We start from the raw sequence: 25,449 nt of genomic DNA on the forward strand, positions 1-25,449 counted from the left end.
TTCGGTTCTACAGCCTCCTTGTATCGATTATATGATTTTGAGTGCTGTTTTGTTAATACGCTCCCAGCATTCAATATAGCATTATCAACGAAACGCTGAGCCACAAGACTTTCAAAACGTTTTTGTTTAAGTATGAGTATTTGCCTAATAGGAGATTTAAAATTTAAACAATCCTTGGAAAGACGTTCAAAAACCTTGTCCACAATTTGTCCAAATATTTATCTTTAGAACCAACAGTACCACTCACCTCAATGTACTCCATCTTTATTTCGTCTGTTACTTTGCTACTAATGTTATTCGTATGTACTAGCTCTTCAAGATAAAAACTCAATCTTTTTGACTATTTCAAACTAATTCGAGGTAACAGTATGATTAAAACAAGAAACATAGCTGGCCAGCAGATATGATAAAAGTGATGTATGTTCGACACATTTTATTCAGACTTCATGCTCTCTTCAATCATTCTATTTAGTGCAGCTTTTATCCCAAATTCGATTATTGTTAGTGTTTTCTTGGTAGCCAGAAATACCATCAGTCATTTGGAAGCCAAATAATTAAGAATTGAATTTAAAGCCTTATAATTAAAATTGAAATTGTTATTATTGAACTATTCAGTCTTTTGTAAGACAACCACTAAATAAGTCTTGTTAAGGCTTTCTGCAAAATCAGTAGTTCTTAAGACTCTTAGGATTCGAACTAGGAGTGTATTCTAGAGATGGGCAAAACCGATCATTACAAAGAATCGCTCAAAACTTAATAGTTCTACCGAAAGAATTAGTTCTATTGAACCGTTCTTTCGTTCTTCTTTTTTATATATCATTTATTTTATCCCTTTTGTGACCTTTTTGGTTTCGTTCTTCTGAGACTTTGTATGTGTCTTCGTAAATAATATGAGAGCTACAAATTACAGATTTAAAAATAGTGAGTACTTTTGGCATGTACAATCATTCTCTTTCTATCCGCTATCAAAGGTCACGAATGTTGTAACTTCTACCAGATTCCTCAAACCAGTAAACATTCCGAAAAACGTAACTAACTTGTATACATTCTTAGAGGATTCGATTTTTTTTTCATTTCTATATAGAGAACTATCATTCTTGAATAAAGAACTCAAATTCACTCACTCTTCGATAAGAAATAACTTGTTGAACTTTTCGTGAACGGATTGCTCATCTCTAGTGTGTTCCAATACTATATTAGCCTAGTATAGTCTAAGAAAGTATACCAAAGGTTAAAAATGAACAAGAAACAATTCTCCTCCCGATTTCATCTAACAACGATATTCTTTCAAAGTTGAATTTTGGCGAAACAGAACAAAATCCTTCTAAAATTCCTAAAATGGACTCTTGTCGCTCTGGAAAAACAACAACAATCTATGCCTCTAGTGACTGAGATGACCTAAGTTTGATTCTTCGTCGACATCAACACCCGCGTTCTTGTGAATATTACTATGAAATCCATAGGTAATGCTGTTTAATATAAATTAAACATTAAACATTCACTGAACAAATCGAACCATCTTCTAAACCTTTCTAAGGTTTTTCACAAACTCTCAGAAACCGATTTCAGCTCTCATAGAAGGAAATCAAATACGCATTGCAAACGGTGGACAAGGTCAAAGTCGACAGCTTTTCAAATTTTGTGAATCCTATTGAAATCAATACCAAGATTACAACACAAGTTTGATTCAAATTAATGATGAAATTAGGACAATCATTAGCCCACTCAAAAACATGAAGGCTCCTAAGAATTGCTTCATAATTTTATTAAACATGTTATCTGCAAATTTAATCTGAAATTTAACAGAAATCCAGCAAAAGCATCTGTTCGATGTGCTGTTGTTGATAACAACTAAGAAATGCTTTCTGATTTAAAAATTGCGGCCAAACCCTTACAATTGTTGAACGAAACTTTAGATGTTGGTTCCATCTCCAATGGATTGTGTACCATAAACCCTGTGTGGGACAATACGATGTTTCAAAAGTTTTACTGAACTTCTCACTTAAACACAAAATGAAGTCTCCTACATTTCATTTGTTTAATCACGAAAATCATGATGTACTACGATTAGGGCTAGTAAATTTTTTCCCGGATTTGCACTAAAATTCCCGACTTTTTCCCGGTGAAACGAAATTCCCGACTTTTACCCGGTTTTCCCGTTTTTCCCGGTCACTTGCCACCCTGGTTAGCAACAATATGTTAGCGCAAGATTTCATATAATGTATGTTTAAATAAATTGGGCTATCTATCTATCAATCTATTCATTTCAAGGTTATATAGTTCCTTACCGGTGGTACAATAATCACCCTGCCAACCAGCTAGACATACACGCTCACCGATAGATGAGCAAGTGTAATGCCCAAACTGATCATCGCGTTTTCGGCAGAGATTAGCACATCCCGTGCCATAATAAGAGGAGTCACAGGTAACTCGAAATGCGTACTGCATAATAGTGTGCGACGAATTGTAATTGTCCTTGGTCCACTCTGCAGATACGTCCAAAACGCGTTGAATAGAAAGTCGTGAAATTAAAACACCTGAAATGAAAACGAAGTAAATATTAAATTTTGATCTTTTTACATCATTCGCGATTCGTCCAAAAAATTATTGCAATCGAACTCAAGACAAACCACAAATTATTGCAAGATAACTTATTTTTGTTCTTAGTATTAAGAAGTTTTCTTTCAACAAAAATCGTTTTTCGAAATAACACCAGATCACGACGGTTTAAGGATGTCTACGGCGTTAAAACGTACGATGAACGATCCTTCGCATATCAGAAAACGCCATCAAAGACCTACAGTCATGATCAACCCCTACTACACCACAACCGGAAGAACATGAAAAACCTAACCGAGAATCGCAAAAACAAGCTGTGCCATTAAGGTAGCGCTTCGCCGTGGTCAACAGACAACTCACTGCTTCCTCTTTCGCCGAAATTTCACTCTAAATTGCAAATTTCTCCAATACTAACCCGATTTACGAAAAATCAAAAACATACGATTGTAGGTAAATGATTTCACTATGCATTTGGCGAAAAATATTAGTTAGAAAGCTTTTCTTTCGCGAGATTTCGTGCGATTTTGCATGCGTTGACATTGTGTGCGTGCGAAAAAATAAGGAAAAACTCATTTATTTTTAAAACTCGCACGAAATCTTTCGATAAAAACGTTTATCAGGCACAGTTTATATACGAATCGATAGAAAAATTAATTATCTAGAATCGTATGTTCTTGGAATTCCCGTTTTCTTTACCGTTTTCTCACAATTTTGGGTAAAGTGCGTGAAACCCCGGGATAGACAGCGAACTCCCGTGACCACGGCGAAGCGCTACCTTAATATGAATACATAATCACAAGATCAATATAGTTCAGAATCCGACCCTCCCAATACCGAAAAATAGTGTTTGAAACAAAATTTCACAAAGAATCAGAAAAAAACAGTTCTAAATCATGAAAATTTAGCCGAAATAACTGAATTTTAGAGAAGTTTTACGTGAATTTCATAAACTTTTCATAATTTTCTGTATTGGTTACGCGTTGCTGTTTCGTATTGTTATAGTGTGAGAAATGCGCAGTGAGTTCGGCGGCGTTTTGTCGTCAGTAAAAATCTACATATAAAATAATGACACGAATTTATGCAACATAGGGCTTTGTGTAGTAATAACAACGAGTTGAATACAACAAAGTGGTTATGATAAGAAATCGTTCATTTTCTAACGTAACTGACGGTTATAAAGCTATTACTTCAGATAGTAGAAAAATTAAAAATTTAATTATGACACGATATTGAATGAAATGAATACAAGCCAAGTCTCATTGTTCATTGAGAACATTGAAGCATATGGCCAGGTGTTAGAATCACAATTCAAAAATATATAAGGGAAGATGTTCGGTTGCCGGCAGTGTTCGGTATCCGGCACCCCACCGTAACTTTTGACAGAAAGCAGATAGCGTCATTCCAACAAATGTCATTCATAATTCTGGAACTAGATTTTTGAAACTGGGTTATTGATTAGATTTCGGTATCGAATTTAGTTCCTTAAATTATGTTCGGAATTCGAATCCGAAATTCTGATTCAGAAATTTAATTTCAGAATTCTGGAACAAAGTCCATATGACTCTTAGATCTTGATTCTGGACTCGGAACTGACTTGAATTCCTGAATTTTGTCTCATAATTTACTTCCTAAATTCAGTTTAAGAATTTAATTCCACAATTCAGATTCGGAATTCAGAGCCTGTATGCTCGCAACTTGAATTCTGGAACTAGATTTTGGAACTGAATTCAGTTCCTTAATTACGTTCGGGATTCAAGTTCAGAATACCGTGCTAGAATCAATTTGGATTCGGAAAATGAGTTCAGTTTCAGAATCCTAGAACTAAGTTCATCAACTAAACCTGGATTCCGAACCATAATTTTTCAACCGATTTCTGAGCACGTCCCAGATTCCGCGCTATTTAATTGTGTGGTAGAATATTTTTGTCGTCAATATATAAAACTTTAGTATATATGCACCGATACAATTCTGGAAGCGAAGCAGTAAAAGTTGCAAAGTTCACACAAACAAACAAATCATACGAAAGATTATCGACTTGTGAAAGAATCATGTAAATTTTTTTCGTATTCACTTCTGTTCACATGACATTACTTACCCGGCTTTTTTATTTGTTAATATTGTTAGCAAAGAGGCATATAGCATAAAAACACTAACAATTTCTAGTATTTTTTTAAATGAAATTGTAGCTAGAAACAATGGAAGTAGCATGACATGTATAGTGTTTAGGGCATCATTTGAAATTCTAACCATAGCGATATCTTTTTTAAACTTTTGTTAGAAACAGTTGTAATCGATTTCTATTAGCGTTATTCTTAAATATTGTTGAATCACAACGTATGAACATCAACATTAGAAAGTGAATCTGTATTGAATAAAATAAAACTTAATTGGAAACATTAAATTTTATCATCGTTTCATTTTGATTTAGATTGATGAACTTGTTACAATAAATAAAAAAAACTCTAGAAAAACCTGTGAGAAGCGATAAAAAGTGTTATTCTCATCTATACGTTTATTTCAATTTTAAGACGCGCAAACAAATTATCTATTTGTAGACTGATTGTATTCTTTTTGTTATAAATAAATAAGTGAAATAATGCTGATGAATCAAACCAGTCAAATAAATTTGATTCGATTGCTTCTCTGGTGCATATTTTAAGCCGCACGATCTAAATATTTAGGTAGCTACCGGCAAAAAAACTTGTTTGCACGAGCGCAAAATATGCTGGACCAAAAATACACCCATACTAAAACTAACACTGAAAATGGAGGAAACATTGCGACGAATGAAAGAAAAGAACATCTGCAACATCCAACTCATATTTACTGTTTCGGTCAAAACACCGGTGCTGCATCAGTCAGAACATTGGCCATGTAACCAGTCAACCAGCTAGTAGGTGCCGCTTTCCAACACACAGAGTTATTATCGGGATCAGTGAAGCAACAGTTGCCATAAAAACGAGAACATCTGCTTGCTGTACATATCATTTCCGTAGAAAGAAATGCCTGAGTTGTTTTTAGACCGATGTTTTGTTTTTAAAATACTTATATACACACACAATATATATATATATATATATATATATATATATATATATATATATATATATATATATATATATATATATATATATATATATATATATATATATATATATATATATATATATATATATATATATATATATATATATATATATATATATATATACATGTATATATATATATATATATATATATATATATATATATATATATATATATATATATATATATATATATATATATATATATATATATATATATATATATATATATATATATATATATATATATATATATATATATATATATATATATATATACGCTCTTTTCAATAAATCAGTATCTGACTCTGTTAAAAAGAACAATATTGAGCAAGTCAATACCGTAGGGTATTTCTACCTTAAACTACCGAAACTCTTATTTTTTTGCTTCCGGAAAATTCAAAATAAATTTCAATCCTAACCATAGTGCAAAGAGAACTGTTTTAATAGATAAGAGATTATGCACGCTAATTATGATATGTGAGTTGACAGTCCAGATTCTTTCTTCTAATCGTTTACACGAATCCGAAAAATTTCAGGATTTGTTTTAAGGTTATTCTGGATTCTACGATGACAGCCCTAATAGAGCAGTAGAGCACTTTGTTTAGCTGTTTGCATCGGTTATTCACAAATGCGTATTGTGATCTTAATTGAAGAGCGGATGCTTTGTAACATTGACCTTTTCTTATAAATATAAAAAATTGGTAAGATAGGTAATTCTGAAAAACTTTTCCGAAGCCTGGAGGCCGACCAATCGATTCAGCTCGACGAACTGTATGTGTATGTGTGTCTGTATATGTGCAAAATTAGGAGGCGTGTTTCTTAGAGATTGCTGGACCGATTTCAAGTCTTCCAGGAAGTATTCAAGCCATTGCAATTGTTTTACCTTTTTTTTTATAAATATAAAATATAGGTATAGAATTCGCTCAAACTTTAGAAACATATTCCGAGGCCCGGAGGTGTGTGTGTCTGTAAGTGTGTTGTCAAAGAGATCAAGATCTCAGAGATGAATGGACCGAAGGTCTCCCCGTCACTTAGAACGCTATTGAATGGTTTTGAGATCGGATGTTTACTTTTTGAGTTATATCAAGTTTCAAGTCAAAATTTGGCAATATCAGTCACAATTGTCATTTCAACCGCCCGAGTAAACGGGTGCTTTTTGGGCGTTGTGCTACAAACTAGAGATGGTCGGGTATCGGGTATTTTATCCGAAACCCGATCCGTACCCGTACCCGACGGGTTTTTGGTCGGGTACGGGTAAAAATTTTTTATTTTCAATCGGGTACGGGTCGGGTACGGGTAAAAAATTTTACTGCTCACTCGGGTACGGGTCGGGTACGGGTAAAAAAATTTACTGCTCACTCGGGTACGGGTCGGGTACGGGTAAATTTTTTTTTCTGATCGATTACCCGACCATTTGTACTTCACATAAATATGTTTACACGTTGACGAGATTTTTTTATTGCAAAACAGTTCTTCCGAAAAATGAATAATTTGATTCAAGGGGTTTTGACATTTCCAGAAAAAAAAACATTTCTTTTCTTCATTAAAAAAAGCGATCAATCATAGTTACGTGAAAAGTTATGTGAATATTTCCCGCCCTACTTTGTTTATAACATATTTAATAAGACACACTGCCTTAGCTCTAAGATGTAGCGGTCGGAATCTACTTTTCACGTAGGTTTTAATGGACTGCCATTTTAAAGCTGTTTAATGCACAATCCAGTAAAATTTTTTTGATTTAAATATAAAATGTAGTGTAGTACTCATATCACGTTCAGATACAAGAAAACTGTTATTTTAAATATTGGTTGGAGATTTTCAAAATTTTCATATAAATCATTCGGATTTTTACCATAAAAACATGAACATTTATTTCAGAAAATCTGCATAGAAGTTCTTCTTATTCTTCACTTCTGGGTGGTGTCACCTCACTTGAAATGACTCCGATTGATGGCACAGCAAGTTGGGCTATATTGCCAGTTAATTTTCGTTTCTTTTCACTGGACTACAAGTGAAAATCTCGATACGTGACAACGTGGAGTCGCAAAAGTACGGGTGAAAATCTTTTCTCGCGAAATACTCAAATTTTCACCGTGTTTACTCGTTGAGGGTTCCACCGGAGGTGGCAAAGAAGTTCAATTGCTGTAAAAACCACCAGCTACCGTTAACATAGTGGGTGTGGGTTTGTGAGGCTTTCAAAACGGGCACAGTTGACAGATAAATTTAAATCAAAATCATAATTCATTTTGCTTTGTAGTAAAAAATTGTAACCAAAAAAAAATTCCTGCGAATGTTCAAACTACTTACACTTGAAGGACTCACTGTTCACCATTTTCAAAATTGATGATCAAGATAATGAGCACGCTTACTTGTGGCTCTAAAGAATCGAATCAAAAGTCACACTGTTTCGTAAAAACCATACCTACCCAAAATTGAATACAACGGGTATTACGACATATTGGGTAAATATGCTTCTCGAAAAATTTGAGTAGATATTACTCCCTTTTGTTGACATTTGTAAATGAGTATAAAGTACCAAAGACATTGGAAATCTACAGGGTCCGCCATCTAACATTTATTTTTGAACTAGCGGTTATTTCGACATTAGTAACCTCAATGTCACTTCTGATTTGACAGAAACTTAATAGTATCCTTCCGCTGAACGAAAATGGTTGTGTATACGCTTGAGAAACGCGTGAAAATAGTGCAGTTTTACTTTGAAAATCATGGTAATGTTGCGGAATGTGTGCAAAAAAATCATCTTCTCGGATGAGGCGCATTTTCATCTCGGCGGGTCTGTTAATAAACAAAATTGTCGCATCTGGGGGACGGAAAACCCGCACGTTATCGTGGAGAAGCCGATGCATCCTCAGAGAGTGACGGCCAGCCGGGGCCGCCATTTGAATGAAATTATATTCCACAATTAACCGGAAGGATTGTACTTTAATATGAAAAAAATAAATTTTGAAATCGAATGAACCGTTTGTGTTTTATTGCATGTTTAAAAAAAAGTTACATGGCGGACCCTGTATTCATGCTTCACAGTGTATTCATATTTTTAAATGTAAACAAGCGTTTTAATATATTTTACTTTCCAACTAGAGCCTGATACGGCTCGATATCTAAAACACTTTAATTTTTCCATACTGAATTTTGGTAAAATTTTTACTACTCATTCGGGTCGGGTACGGGTACAGGTAATTTTTAATCGGGTAAGGGTCGGGTACGGGTAAATTTTTTTATTATTTTTCGGGTACGGGTCGGGTACGGGTAATTTTTTTAAATTATTGATCGGGTACAGGTCGGGTACGGGTAATTTTTTAAATTTTTGATCGGGTACGGGTCGGGTACGGGTAAATTTTTTTGCTGATCACTCGGGTACGGGTCGGGTTCGGGTATAAGAATTTCTATACCCGACCATCTATAACAAACCCGCGCGCGCAAATTATTTATTATTTACTTTTACATTTCTTGACCCGCGTCGCGTAGTGCTTATTTTCTTCCAGCGATCTTGTCATGTGTACATTTTTTTTCGCGTAGTGCAGTATGGCAAAGTGCGGTGTCGTCCACTGTGCGCTGAACGATAATCGTTCTCTTTGAAATTGCAGTGGAACCTGCGGAAGGAAATTTCATTCCGCCTGTATTGGCGTTCAGTGAAATAATGAACTGCTGCGTACATTCATGCTTCCTTTATGTATCTAATGTCAGGAGGACTATTACGAACATTTCAATTTGAAGGAACACATACGCCAGCAGAAAAAAAGGCGGGTGGGTAATGTCAGAGACATAACTGGATGTCGTGAATACGAAAACAAATGACATGTTCCTTAACACTTCCGAATATCAATTAGTTGATCAATTGTATGAATTATGCAAGCATTCCCCTTTTCCACATTTTTCGCAAAAACAAAGAAGGCTTCACTTGATCTCGATTACTGTGAATTTCACACAGCGAAAAGTGCAAAAATCTTACCAAACTGTTCTACATTTGCACTAAACTGAGGATATTTTCTTTCGATTGGCGAACAACACATCCTAATAGTTCTTCAGAAAACTTTTAGAGCCATAAGAACGGCTGATTTTTTATTATGCTTTCCAACGTTGCTTTTTCATCCATTGAAATGACTGGCAGCTGTGACGTAAACGCTCTTGTCGGAAGCGAAGCTAGCTTTGCAAACGGCACAAAATACTCCTGCTCGCATTGGCGATAGAATCCAAACTGATTCAATTTTTGTTAAGAGATTTCCTTTTATGTGATTTCGTTTGTAGCTTTTTCACTAATGGGCGGTCCTAACGGCTATAAAAATAGCCGCATACAGAATTTTTATGTCGATTATTTCATTTCGGTTTTGCATAATTTATTGAAAGAAACTATCAATATACTGTAGGGATTCGTTTCTAGCATTCAGAAGGACCAAATTGAGGAACTCACTACGATATTCACCACTTTTTGGAACATTTTTGTTGAACGATTTGTTGTACAGCAGCAGCTATTTTCTTCTTTTCCTCAGAACGCGTTCTGATTGGCTGGTGTTGACATGGGTCAAATGAGATAGGTTTTTCAATAGTGTACTATTGAAATAATTCAATGCTTTTGCTATACACGTTTAAGTTGAAAAAATTCTATTCTATTGGTAGTTAGATTATATAAATCCTTCCACAGATCACTGAGCTATGAGCTTTCAAAATACGAGAAAGGCAAACGCGCCATATGAATTATCCTCTTTGATACGCATTTATACCAAACATTTCAGAAAAGTTTAATTTTGAACTATTTGCGATTATGTCACACAACTGAAAATTTTATCATAAAATTGTGATCATATTTCCGATGGCATGTAGCAAAAATTATGTTGATTCGTTAGATACAACAAGAGATATTCACGATCAAAAACTTATCACTCTCTCAGAGGGTAAATTTTGAAAAGGCACCCCATAGTAAAGTAAGTCGTATTCACGACAAAAAATAACGGACAGTATTAAGGTCCAGTCAGACTCGAATCAGGCCCTTATTAAGTATTTAAAAACCACGGCCATATCGAACGAATCATTCAATCATATCGAGTCATTATTGACCGATATTCAAACGGAGCTGACTAAAATAAACCACATTAAAACTGCAACCGAAAAAAATATCACTGTAATTTTCTAAACTTTCAGAAACCATAAGTATGCCTGAATCTCTTGCTGAAGATTTGGGTAAATTAAGTAATACACTGGCAATTAATGCGCAGTGGGCAATCGAAAAATGCACTGCAGTTCTACTTCACAAATTTGACGAATTCGAAACAAGAATCGATTCTGACGCTAGTAGTCTCAACATAGACATGAACAAAATCGTCTACCAAATTATGGACGAAGGTGCAGATATTGCCTCAAAATTCTCAAATTTTCATAAAGATGAAACAATCAACCCCTACAAAGGAACAAGAAGTATTCAAAACAACACTACTCCGGTCTTAGGAAGTAATGACGTCGAAGCTGCACCATCCACTAACTATGTGAACACATCTGCAATATCACAGAACATAAATACATCTGCAATATCACATGACATGAACACAGACAGCCAATTCAAAATTGATCCAATGCGTGCTGCAATTGTACGCCATTTATTTATTTATTTATTTATTTATTTATTTCTTATTTATTTTTGCCTTTCTCATATAGAAAGGCTATACAATCACTGCAAAAACCGACTTTTGAACCCCGATCCGGAGGGCCGAGTGCCATATACCATTCGACTCAGTTCGACGAACTGAGCAAATGTCTGTGTGTGTATGTGTATGTGTGTGTGACAAATATTGTCACTCACTTTTCTCGGAGACGGTTTAACCGATTTTCACAAACTTAGATTCAAATGAAAGGTATCATGGCCCCATACAAAGCTCCTGAATTTCATTTGGATCCGACTTCCGGTTCCGGAGCTACAGGGTGATATGTACAAAAATTGTGACAAAAATGTCACTCACTTTTCTCCGAGATGGCTGAACCGATTTTCACAAACTTAGATTCAAGTGAAAGATCTCATGGTACCATACAAAGTTCCTGAATTTCATTAGCATCCGACTTCCGGTTCCGGAATTACAGGGTGATATGCACCAAAAAGGGGGAAATAATGCATTAAAAATGTGAGAAAATGTCACTCACTTTTCTAGAAGATGACTTAACCGATTTTTACAAACTTAGATTCAAATGAAAGGTTCTTCGGTCTCATACAAAGCTCCTGAATTTCATTTCGATCCGACTTCCGGTTCCGGAGCTACAGGGTGATATGTACCAAAAATGTGAAAATAATGTCACTCACTTTTCTCGGAGATGGCAGAACCGATTTTCACAAACTTATATTCAAATGAAAGGCCCTACGGTTTCATACAAAGTTCCAGAATTCCATTTGGATCCGACTTCCGGTTGATGATGATGATGATGGTCCCACCTCATACCCCTACAAAGGTGTGAGCAGAACGAGTTATCTAAATGATAATTAATATTTTTGCACATATCTTAACCAGTAAACAAAAGAAAACGATCTGATTAATCTAGCAGGTATTGATTCTTCTTCAAAAGAACGACTGACCACAAAATAACATTCAAATATTTCGGATTTACTATCCAGGGTTAATCAAGAAAATTTCCAACCCGGGAAGATCCTTGATCACATCAGGAATCGAACCCGATATCTTTACCAGTATCAGACAGTAATTCACCTGGCCCCTCCCGCCGGACCAGTTCATCGCTACACACATCAGCTACGATGGAGTAACGAGACTGCGGATGAGCAGAGCCAAGCCCAATTCCATCAACAACTGTCGATCCCAATTAGTTTCCCGAATCTATTCCTTAAATTATTAATCAAACCTTGTGATCAAGGTCAAGAGCAAACTTAACACACTGAATGCTAAGGCTCTTCGGCCAGTCCTGCTCGCTTTCCAAATAGTCACTACCTGCTTCGCGCGCGAGGCTCAAACGTTTGTAGACTGCTCATTATTTTCAACTCTCAAACAAACTAAAAATCCATCATCATCATACCAAACATAGTAACTTAATACGTCTCACAATAATATATATAAACTAAAAGAAAAAGAAAATACAATCTTCGTAATACGTAAAAAAATAAAAAATCTAAAAAAATTTGAACTAACTAACTAAATATTTGCTTACAAAGCGGACTTTATGTGTGAAATACATAACTTTTTGAACTCCACCAATGCCGTCGCGCGTTTGATTTCTCTTGGCATCGAATTGAAAAAACTTATTCCCTTGTACAATAATGAGTTTTGCGATCTGGCTAACAGAAAGCTTGGTGTTCTAGCATCAGATGCGTTTCTAGTATTGTACCTATGCAGATCAGTTCCTCTTTCAATTCGATCACACAAATATCGAGGCAACATACCATTTAAGATTTTGAAAATGAATATCATGGTTAAGTAGTAAATTCTCTGTTTCACTGAAAGCCATTGTAATGCGTTCAGTAGAAAATCTGAGGAGGTATATCTACTACATTTTAGAATTAATCGCATGATCTTATTTTGCAGTCGCTGTAATCTCAAGATTTGTGTGTTATTAGCAAGAAACAGAATGGATGGGCAAAAGTCAATGTGTGGTGAAATGACTGTTTTATACAAAAGAATCTTACTATGGGTCGTTAAGTCATTTTTCAAACGACATAATACACCATACTTTTTGGCAATCTTCTTGATGACGTTATTGATATGAGATTTGAATGTTAACTTTTCATCAATTATGACTCCAAGATACTTCATTTCTCCAACGCGATCAATAGTTTCACCATCAATTTCCACATTGGCGTCATGACCTGTGCTAACAGAAGAAATAACCATATATTTAGTTTTCGCGACGTTTAGTTTCAGTTGCTTAAATTTTAACCATCGAACCAGCGAACTTAGATCCTCGTTCAAATGTGAAACAGCTTCATTGAAATCTTTGGCCGTAATGAACAGAACAGTATCATCAGCAAACAAATTTATATCACAGAAACGTAAGACTCGCTTCATATCATTAATATACATAATAAATAGAATAGGACCTAACACACTTCCCTGAGGCACACCAAGTGAATTACCGAGGGAACTAGACACTACATCGTTAAAAACAGTCTTTTGAGATCTACCACATAAATAGTTTTCAAACCATTCATGTGCCATTCCCCCGATGCCAAAACGCTGTAATGTCTGCAACAATAAAGGTCTTGAAATTGTTTCAAAGGCTCTCTTCAGATCCAAAAACACAGCAAAAATACTCTCTTTGGCTTCGATTTTCTCCTTCCATTTTGCCAACACTAGGTTCAAAGCGGTCTCACAAGAGTGACCCTTACGATATCCCGATTGTTCCGGTATTAGCAAACTGTTAGAGTTCAAATAGTTAATCAGCTGATCTTTAACAACAAGTTCCAGAATTTTTTCCAGCGTGAGCAACATGTTAATGGGACGGTACTCCTCGGCTTTATCCGTTCCAGTAACCTTAGGGATAGGAACCACCAGAGATTCTTTCCACACCTTAGGCACGTGCCCCGTGTTCAACGATTCATTTACCAAATCCAGTAGATCGTGTCCGATAACATGAAAGCAATCCTGTATCACTTTTGAGTTAACATTGTCAATACCCGTCGATTTTCCCAAATTAAAACAAATATTTTTCAATTGTTCAAAAGTGATTGGTTGAAATTCATCAAGTCTACAATAGTTATTCATCGGCTGTGTTATTTCAACAGGTTCACCTACCAATTCAATACTTTGATTGATCTGCTGAACACTATTTATGAAATAACTGTTGAACTTTTCAGATATAATTTGTTCTGTGTGTTCTTCTATACCATCAAAAGTTATGCTTTTCGATGCACTATGTGTAGGCTTGATCAACTGTTTGAGAATTTTCCATAACTCTCTGCTGTTTTGTTGATTTTGATCGATCTTCCTCTGTATGTATTCACATCTAGTCTTCTTCAGGGCCCGTGAATAAATATTTCGAGCTTGTGTATATCTGTGTGGTTCCGGAATTCTCAAACTCAGATTTAAATGAAAGTTCTCACGGTCCTATACGAAGTTCCTGAATATCATTTAGATCCAAATTCTAATTCCGGAAATACAGAGTACATAAAAACGTGCTTAATCCACCTAGCAGTGAGATGATATCTTTTTTATCAATCCGCATGTGTATTTCGCATGAATATTCTCGGTGTTTCAGTTTTAATGACTTTATTCTAATGTCCGTCATTTTAAGTGGCAGTTTGAGATTTTAATCACTCATTACTCTGTAATGTCGAAACTACAAATCGGATCCATGGTATGTCGAAGTAATTTCCACTTTAGATTTTAGGGGAATTTAAGGTACTTTCAGAGCCGGTATTCAGGAACCAGCATAATCCAAACCGAATCGTATGAACAATAAATTGCAATATTTTTGAGTCCAACTTTAAAGCTTTTCGGGATTTTTATCTTTCATATCGCTTTGAATTTTAAAAATTCATCATCTTACAATTCTAGAACCGGAAGTCAGAATTGGATAAAATTGGATTTATTCTATTTGAACTTTTGTTTCTGAAATTCGATTTGGCTTTTTTTGAGAAAACGATTGAGCTTTGAGAAACGATTCGATACTGGAACCGGAATCCGAAATTCGGTGTGGCCGAAGTCAGACAAATTCATTTGAGCTGTATAGTTTACATTTGTTTCAAAATGTTTGAAAAACAATGTAGACATCTTTGAGGAATCGTAGTGCGAATTAAATTTTTGGGTGCCTTCCGAAACGAAAACTGAATGCAACCAAAAAAGAAATAAGTTTATTTGGTTATCGACTATTCAAATCTGCTAACCCGATAAACCTGATTAATTTATGTGAAATAGACATTTTTATACTAATCACTCTGTATCTCCGAAACCGGAAGTTGGATCTGACTGAAAAACAAGATGTTTTATAGAATCTTAAAACTTTTCATTTGAATAGTAGATTGGTTCAGCCATCTACGAGAAAAATGAGTTTTACAGAGGTCGGAACCTAACATCATTCAGGAACCTTGTTTGAGAGTATACGACTTTTCATATGAATCTGAGTTTGTAGAAAACGGTTGAGTCATCTAAAAAAAAATGAGTGAAATTATTTGTCACACACGCATTTGCTGATCTCGACGAACTGATTCGAATGGTATAAGGCTGTTATGTTCTTCCAGCATTTATTGATGTAAGTAGTTTAAATCGATATAATTATGGAATTGCTTTCAACTCGAAAATTCCGCCATCATCTGGTTTACATATGGCATATTCGAACGATTATGTTGCCAAAAACGAACCGTGCTAAAATCGGTCCGAAGCAAAATATCATGCTGTACACAGTCTTTTGGGAACTTAGAAACAAATGTATGTAACAGTATGAAAAATCGTGTTTTATATTTCTTCCTAGCATTTCTCTGCCAGACAGCACTCAAAACATCTACTGCTGGAATAGGGGAAAAGTCCCTTACACAAAAATTTCGATATCTCCGTTAAAAATGGACGGATTTCAACAATCTATAGCTTGTTGGATAGGTATTACCGTGCGGAATTTCATCCGACAAAATTGAGACAAATAAACACAAATAACTTGAAGATGTTTGGACCAAAGTATTCATATCAGGACAAATACATATTTCTGTCTCTGTGTATTTTCCCCCTGAAAATGCTAACAAAATAACTTTCGAGCTATTCTTTCATATCGTAGAAAAAATTATGTCGAATATGGAACCATATGTTAAGTTACACATATACGGTGACTTTAACCAACGAAACGCTCACTTCTTCACCGATGAACATAATGTATCCATTCTGCCTCCATTTGTAGGAGAAAATGAAACACTACAATTTCTTTTCGACAAAATTTCTTTATTCGGCTTGAATCAAATAAATTTGGAGAAAAACAAACAAAATTCATATTTTGATCTTCTTTTCACAAACTGTACCGAAGACTTCTGTGTGAATGCTTCACCAAATCCACTCTGGAAAAATGAAGCATTTCACACATCAATTGAATACTCCATATTCATGCATAACATGTCTCTCCCTAACGAAATAGAATACGAGGAAGTGCCGGAATACCACAAAACAAATTTCGAAGAAGCAAAACGTAAACTAAGTTTATTAAACTGGCAAAATTTTTTGAGTATAGAAGGAAACGTCAATGAAGAAGTGGAAAAATTCTATTTAATTATTAACAACTTAATTTCGGAAATTGTAGCAGTAAAAAAAAGAAGAAGTCACAATAGCAAATTGCCTGTCTGGTTCAACCCACAATTGGAAAACCTGAAAAATAGAAAGCAGAAAGCACATAAGACTTATAGAAAAGATAAAAGTGTTATCAATCTACAAAACTACCTCGACATTTGCAATGACCTGAAAATAGCAATCAAGTCGGCACACGAAGAATATAATCTTAAAGTTGAAAGCGAAATCAGAGAGCATCCTAAAAATTTCTTTAGCTATGTTAAAACAAAACTGGAGAATAAAAATCGTCCTTCCCAGATGAACCTAGACGGAACTACTCGAACTAATAGCACTGAAATTTGTAATTTATATGCAATTTTTTTCTAAGAAATATATACATTATATGCGGAGACAGATCGTGAACGTGACTACTTTTCCTTCATACCGGAGCTTTCTTATGACATCAGTGTCAATCAATTATCAAAGCAAGAAATATTCACTGCACTTGAAAACCTCAACGCAGCAAACCATTACACAATCTCTTCAACTTATCTCTAAGAACAGGAATATTTCCAGAAACATGGAAATCCTCCTTCTTTGTACCGGGGTTTAAATCAGGATCAAAGTCAGACATACGTAATTATCGAGGAATTGCCATTATCTTGTGCATTCCAAAATTATTTGAAAAAATTAAGAATGGAAAAATATTTCAAAAAGTAAAAAATTACATAACTCCAAAACAACATGGCTTTTTCAAGGGTCTTTCTACGTCTCTTGGAATTACATTACATTCACTTTGGAAGCTATGGACAATGGAAATTATGTAGAAACTCTCTATACTGACTTCAGCAAAGCTTTCGACAGAATTGACATACCATTATTACAATTCAAAATTTAAAAAATATGTCATCGAACAAAAACTTTTGGAATGGTTTGAATCATATCTCACAAAATGTAAACAAACTGTACACTATCAAAACATACACTCCAAATCAATAAATGCCACTTCAGCTGTTTCCCAAGGTTCACATTTAGGCCCTCTTCTTTTTATCTTGTACGTTAACGACATTTCCTTCTTACTCAAACATCTAAAAGTACTTGTATATTCAGACGACATGAAACTTTTTATGGAAATAAATTATGCTGTAGATGCTGAAGTATTCCAATATGAAATCACGTATTCAACATTTGGTGCAATAAAAGCTTATTCCAACTAAACGTTAAGAAATGTAGTTCAGTAACGTTTAATAGAAAAATCATGTCTCCTTCTATTAACATATTAACATTAACATTTTATCAACGACATTATTTCTCAACGAGTACAATCTGAATCATTACTTTCACAACTAAAATTCTATGCTCCTAGTCGCCATCTCAGAAGTCGTCAAATATTCTCAGAAAAAAATATAGAACAAATTATGCCAAAAATAATCCTGTTAATCAAATGATGCGCTCTTATAACGGAAACTGCCCAAAAAATCGATCTAACTATCTCCAGGAAACAAATAAGAGAAAAATTGAAACCAAATCGTAGAAATAATGTATAGCATATTAGAAACCTTTATAACAATTTTTTTCCTGAAGTCTACAGTTGTTTGGCGAATAAATAAATAAATAAATATATTGACCTTGAAAACAGAATATATTTTCAGACTTAGAATTCGCATAGTAATAGCTATCCAACAAGCCATAGATTGTTAAAATCCAGAGTAGGAGTTTTGAGAGCTGCATAACAAAGCAATGCTTGAGAGCAACATGAAACACGATTTTTATACTGTTACATATAATTGTTCCTAAGTACCAAAAAGACTGTACAGCATCCTTTTCCATGACATTTTGCCTCGGACCGATTTTAGCACGCTTCGTTTTTGGCAACATAATCGTTCGAATATGACATATGTAAACCAGATGATGGCAGCATTTTCGAGTTAAAAGCAATTCCATAATTATATTGATTTGAACTGTTAACATCAATGAATGTTGAAAGAACATAACACCCACATACCATTCGAATCAGTTCGTCGAGATCAGCAAATGCGTGTGTGACAATAAATTTCATTGAACTTTTTCGGAGACGACTCAACCGGTTTTTACAAATTCAGATTCATATGAAAAGTTGTATGCTCCCGAACAAGGTTCCTGAATTACGTTTGGATCCGACTTCTGGATCCAGAACTACAGGATGATATGTGAAATGAAATTAAAATAGTGTAACTCATTTTCCTCGTAGATGGCTGAACCGATCTAAGATTCAAATGAAATCTAAGAACCTTCTAGGATTCAAATAAAAGGTCTTAAGATCCTATAAAACGTCTTGCTTTCTAGTCAGATTCAACTTTCGGTTTAGAGGATACAGGGTGATTGGTATAAAAATGTACATTGCACATATTTAATCAGGTTTATCGGGTTTGCAAATTTGGATAGTGGATAACCAAATAAACTTCTTTCAGTTTTAGCGGTATTCAGTTTTCGACTCGGAAGGTACCCAGCACTACGATTTCTACACTTTAAAAATCTTAAACATTTTGAAACAAATGTAAACTATATAGTTATTCAGGTGAATTTATCTGACTTCGGCTACACTGACCGAGGATGATGAGTTTTCAAAATGCAAACCGATATAGAAGAAAACAATCCCAGAAGGCTTGACTCAAAACTATTGCAATTCATTAGTTATATTAATTTATGGCCACACGAATCTTTTTGGGTTATGCTGGTTCCTGAATACCGATTCTGGAAGTATCGTAAATAACCGTCAATCGATTGTCACACGTTTAGATTCAAATGCGATCCGATTTGCAATTTCGACATTATAGGGTAAGTGATTAAAATCTTAAATTGCCGCCTAAAACAACGGTCATTTAAATAATGTCATGACAACTAAAACACCAAAGAATATTTATGCAAAAAACACATGCGGATTGATAAATAAAAAGGTATAATCTCACTCCTAGGTGGATTAAGCACGTTTTCAGATATGATGATCACTTTCCGATTTATACATTTTTTTTGTAAAAATTGTTTTTAAACAATATCTGTCGCAACTAACCTGGTCAATAAAATATGTTTCAAGACTCAAATTATTCACGATAGTAGCTACCCAACAAGCCATAGACTGTTAAAATCCGTCCATTTTTAACGAAGAGCTGCAATTTAAAACATACGTCAAAAAGTTTGTGGATTGACAATAAAAAAAACACTGATTCCAAATTTCGTTTTTTATATCACTATTTTCTCCTTTTAGAGCATTTTGTTCAAACAATTGTTCAAACAGAAATCAAACATTTCTACGCCGCTTTCATACCATGTTTTCTCCTTAGTCTAAAAAAACGCTCCAGACTGAGCGAGGACATGATAATTCTATGCAAATCTCTTGCTAGCAAGTTTCTTTATTAAATCTGAGAACAGAAAATAGTTACTGGGGGATACATCTGGAAGAAATTGTCAATACATTTCCTTTCAATATCCTTGCGATGTCGGCTATATCATGTAACTTCACTTTTCGATTTATCATAACGACAGACTGTAATTGTGAGACGCTTTCCGAAACAACAGTCTCATTTGGACCCGAGTGTGGTGCATCGTCGGTGTTCGCTCGACATCGTTAAATTTAGCAAGCCATTGCATCATCAGCTTGCACAGAAATAAATTTATAACTCATGTAACATTTAAATTTAGCATAGCAGTCAACAATGATGAATTTACTTGGTGCGGTGCTAAAATTATGTTTATCAAGCCATTTTTTTTTTGCTTGCACAGGTTAGAATTTAGTTCCAAACTATAGGCTCAGAAAGTAAATTTATAACTCATGTAGCTTCACTTTTCGATTTATCATAATGATGGATTATAATTGTAAGACGATTTCCGAAACAACAACTTCATATGAGGTTCATCAATCGTCAGGGGTAGGGTCTAAACGATGAAAAAAATCTTCGTTTTTACGAATTTTTTCTAGAATTATCGTTCAACAAAATAAATTCAAATGTTTTGCATGATAAAAAGCATCATTCGAACAACATTTTGTGATTTTCTCGTGGAAAAATATTGAGAAATAAGTCGGTGAAGAGGTATTTCTGAGGGCGCTTCTTAAAAATCATGATTTGCGGTGTCCACTGTATCTCAGCGCTGAATAATCATAAGTGAACAAATGAACGCAGCATAGTTAGAGTAGACATTTTTCTAGACCCCAACGTTTCTGTTTGATTTCTATTTAAAATTTTGGTGGTTGTTCAAAGTAAAAACTACGATTTTTCACGAAGAAATCCGCCATTTTGTAGCTGTTGAACCTTCCAAAGTAACAAACGACGAAAAAGAAAACGTTGGGGTCTGGTTTTTCTATGTAGATAGTGTGTGCAAAATTTGAAAAAAATTGGTGCAGTAGTTTTTGACTGACGATGGACACGGACTTTCAAAATCTGCTTTCGAGAAAAATGCGTTTAAAGTTTTTTGTCTATAAAATCAATGGAAACAATTAATTACTCCAGGGAGCCCGTAGGGTCTAACATTTTCAAAAAATCATTTTTTTCTTTTATAATTTCTTATAAATAAACATTTCAAGAATGTTTTGTCAAGTTTTGAAGTCAATTGAAGTATAAATCTTGGGCCTGTGCGCCGAGCTCTTGCTTCTTTGCAGAATGAGACATCCATAGGGCTTGAAAATTTCATAGGAATATTCTTGAAATGTTTTACTATAAGAAAATATAAAGAAAATAAGAAATGATTTTTCAAAAGTGTTTGACCCTACCCGCCCCTTAAGCTGTTCCCGAGAATATTGAGTGCATTTTTTTTCTTTAATTTTTACACATTACCCTGTAACTCCGTAACCGGAAGTCGGATCCAAATTCTTCGCTCGTAATAACCGTTAATTGTAATACCCTCAGCTTGTTAACATCGCGTTGTAGTCTTTTGTTTTTTTTGTAAAGTTTTTTTTCCAAGTTGAGGATTGTATGTGTCCGTTACCAGGGGCCTCCGAACGTTGAGCTCTTTGGTGCGGGGGAGTGTGGAGGGCCAAAAAAATGACATTTTTGTTTGTTTAATAACATATTTTAAGGCACATTGCGTTAAGCTATAAGATGCCGAGGGCATAACAGTTCGGCTGAAAAGTTCGTATCGTTTAATAGAAACACACATTTTTTTGCCAAAATTCGTTTTTAATATTCAACATAATTGCCATCAGAGGCGATACAGCGATTATAGCGATCTTCCAACTTTTCGATACCATTTTTGTAGTACGATTTGTCCTTTGCCTCAAAATAGGCCTCAGTTTCAGCGATTACCTCTTCATTGCTTCTAAATTTTTTACCAGCGAGCATTCTCTGGAGGTCTGAGAACAGGAAAAAGTCACTGGGGGCCAAATCTGGAGAATACGGTAGATGAGGGAGCAATTCGAAGCCCAATTCTTCGGTGCTCATATGACCAGTACGAAATTTTGCAAACCACTTACGAATTGTTGCTTCGCCCGGTGCAGAGTCTGGATAACACTCATCAAGCCATTTTTTGGTATCGGCGGCACTTTTTTTCATCAAAAAGTAGTGTTTCATCAACACACGAAATTCCTTTTTTTCCATTTTTTCACAATAACAAAAGTAGCTTCACTCAAAATGCAATATCTTACAAACTAATAATCAGACAGCTGTCAAATTTATACACGTATCTTTTGAAGGTTGGTACTAACTGAAAATGGTTTTATGAGAAACGCAAAAAATATTACAACTGCAATATCCTTAGGGGTTCGTTCTGTCCATAATTAGTACGTTGATGGTCAAGTCTTAAATAGTTCCGCGATCTTGAAGTTCTAGGTGGTACGTGAATATTAACACGAGAAAGTATATATGGAGCGTCAATTTGACCGATTATTAATTTTCCAATAAAAGCAGCTCTAAACATATTTCTTTTTTTCGCAAGCGTGTCCATACCAAGCAATCTACAGCGATCTATATAGGGTGTCAATTCTGTCGGGTTACGCTAATGCAAGATCTACGTAAGGACACCAGACTACAGATGAAGTTCCTAGGACTGATCGAAGGGTGAAGTACAATTATCTAAGACAATATGGATCAGTGAAATCTTTTGCTACTTAAATATAAATCCAAGATTTCGATTAGCTAGCGCTATAATATGAGATTAGTGGTCCCTGAAGAACATCTGATTAATAAGTATACCAAAATCTTTGACAACTGATATTCTCTCAAGGCTTTCTCCGGAAATAGTGTAGCTCCAATGAATAGAAGATTTTTCTTGCGTGTGAAGGTAATTACAGAACATTGGAATACATTTAGCGTCAATCGGTTAAGCGTACACCAATCAAAGAAAACTGTCTTTGTGATACTATGCAGCCCTCTTCGAGGTGAGGAAAAGTTTTTTATCATCTGCATAAATAAGCTTACATCCTGGCGGCAGAATAAAGCAAATATCATTAAAGAATAGAGAAAACAGCGAAGGTCCGAGGATGCTGCCTTGAGGTACAACTGACAGATTGGAGAAATTATCTGACTCGTTATTTCTAAGTTTGACGGAGAGTAAACTGTAAACTGAGCTATGTTCGTAGCTGAAAATTTATCTGGGAAAAATCCATGTTGATCATTCGATATGTATGTTTTGATTTGACTGAACAGACCATTGCTCACCATAATCTCGAATAATTTAGATCCGGCACAGAGTGATGTAATTTCACGATAATTTTCAACATTTGGCTTATTTACTTTCCTGAACACGGGAAACATATTTTTTTTTTTCACAAATTGCGGAAATATTCCTTGCAAAAGCGACTGATTGAATTTAAGTTTTAAGGTAAAACACGAAGCATTTGCACATCTTTTTAGTATGATGGCTGGAATGTCATCTGGACCAGCCGATATTAATGACTTCAGTTTATTCAATGCAGTAAATATATCAGTGTTGGTAAACTGGATGTTATTCAGGCTTAGTATATCAAAGGGAACATATCTGAGACCGGATTGCATCTGTACTCGAGTATACGAAATAGTCTCAAAAACACTTGAAAAGTGTTTGGCAAACAGCTTGCAGATTCCACCAGGCAAACTTGAACTTTTATTCCCATGAGTCATCGTGGAAGGAAGACCGTTCCGTTGCGTTTGTTATTCACAAATAACCAGAAGCGTTCTGGATTTTGTTTGAGGTTAGCTAGAGTCTGTATAACATGTCTCGTATAAAGGATGCGGTTATACGTCTTATAATTGTAGCTGGAATGATTGAATTTTCGCTTGGTAATAAGATTACGTCGCATTGTATAGTGCCAGGTGCAGCTGCTCTTAAACGGATTTGGTCGAGGACGTGGGGCTGGTACAAATAGTTTAATCCCCAAGAGTCCAAGAGTAATTCCCAATCAATTGACTCCAACGAAGGAAAAATTGGATATAAAAACAATTATGGGACTACATAGACTTCAATTAACTCCCGCCCCCTCATTGCCGTTTCAACCTTCCGAGCGAACAGACGTGATTTGGATTTACTGCGAAAGCATTGAAAACCAGTTGTGGGTGTGATAAAGTGGTCGGACGATATTACGTGATAGACAATAGTGCTTTTTCCTCTGAGAGGTTTTTTTCGCGTTATATAATAGAACAGTGCCTTATTGTGAGCGGTCGATCGAAACGGTACCGTTAGCCGGTTATTGTTCCGCCGATCAAGGCCAAGTGTGCGGATTATAAACAAGCGGCCATTGTTCCCTGTGTCGATTGTGATCGAACATTGAAGTGAAGTGATACCGTTAGTCCATACAAACTATAAACAGTTTATTTGTGCCTTTTCCTCGGTGAGGTTTTTTGCACCTTCGCACCGAACCGTTAGCTGGTGCTTTGTGCTTTTCCTCGTAGAGGTTTTTTGGCATCAATTGAAGTGGCAATCGACCAAGAGCAGGTCTTGGCGACCGTTCCTTGCATTTGTACAACAAGCTAAGTATTGCCTTTTTCTTTATTCTTATTACTTATTACAGTTTATTTTTGCATCCCTCTTATAATTTACCACTTGCCTAAATATAACCTCGTGCTACAGTAAGCACAATGAGTCCTCCCCCTCCAGACGAAGAAATGAAGACAGATCCTAATCCGCCTGTTGTTGACAGTAATAAAACCCCCCGGATTAAGGAATATTCCGATGAACCCTCGCTATCGACTGGTCCATATGTGGTGTACTTCCGGACCAAATCTAAAGATAAAGCATTGAATTTATTGACATTAAATAAGAACCTGACGTCACATTACCCGACTATCACACAAATAGAAAAAATGCGCTCCGACAAACTCAGGGTCTCGTTGACCAGCTTAAAGCAGGCTAATGAGATCGTTCGAAATGAGCTCTTTACGCGGGACTATCGCGTATATGTACCAGCCCGCGAAGTCGAAATTGACGGCGTGGTCACAGATGCAGGTTTGACTTGCGCAGATATTCTTGAGCACGGGGTTGGCGGTTTCAAAAACCCCTTACTCAAGAATCTGAAGATACTGGATTGCAAACGCTTGCATTCAGTATCGATCGCCGAGGATGGGTCAAAATCTTATCCTCAATCGAACTCGTATCGTGTGACCTTCGCTGGTTCGGCTTTGCCAAATTATGTCCTTCTGGACAGGGTTCGTCTACCCGTACGTCTC

At 35.4% G+C, this 25,449-nt stretch overlaps 1 protein-coding gene across 6 annotated transcripts in view; it reads right to left on the reverse strand.

The window, feature by feature from the left end:
- LOC131436956 (neurogenic locus protein delta) overlaps window positions 1-25,449 on the reverse strand; it is a 250,535-nt gene that overhangs the window by 34,215 nt on the left and 190,871 nt on the right. For all 6 annotated transcript variants that reach the window (XM_058605963.1, XM_058605962.1, XM_058605961.1 and 3 more), the window contains one exon: window positions 2,289-2,537. In XM_058605963.1, coding sequence (XP_058461946.1) covers window positions 2,289-2,537 — 249 coding nt within the window. The remainder of the gene's footprint in view (window positions 1-2,288; window positions 2,538-25,449) is intronic.

The sequence above is a fragment of the Malaya genurostris genome, chromosome 3 (assembly GCF_030247185.1).
Source record: "Malaya genurostris strain Urasoe2022 chromosome 3, Malgen_1.1, whole genome shotgun sequence".
Classification (NCBI taxonomy): Eukaryota; Metazoa; Arthropoda; class Insecta; order Diptera; family Culicidae; genus Malaya; species Malaya genurostris.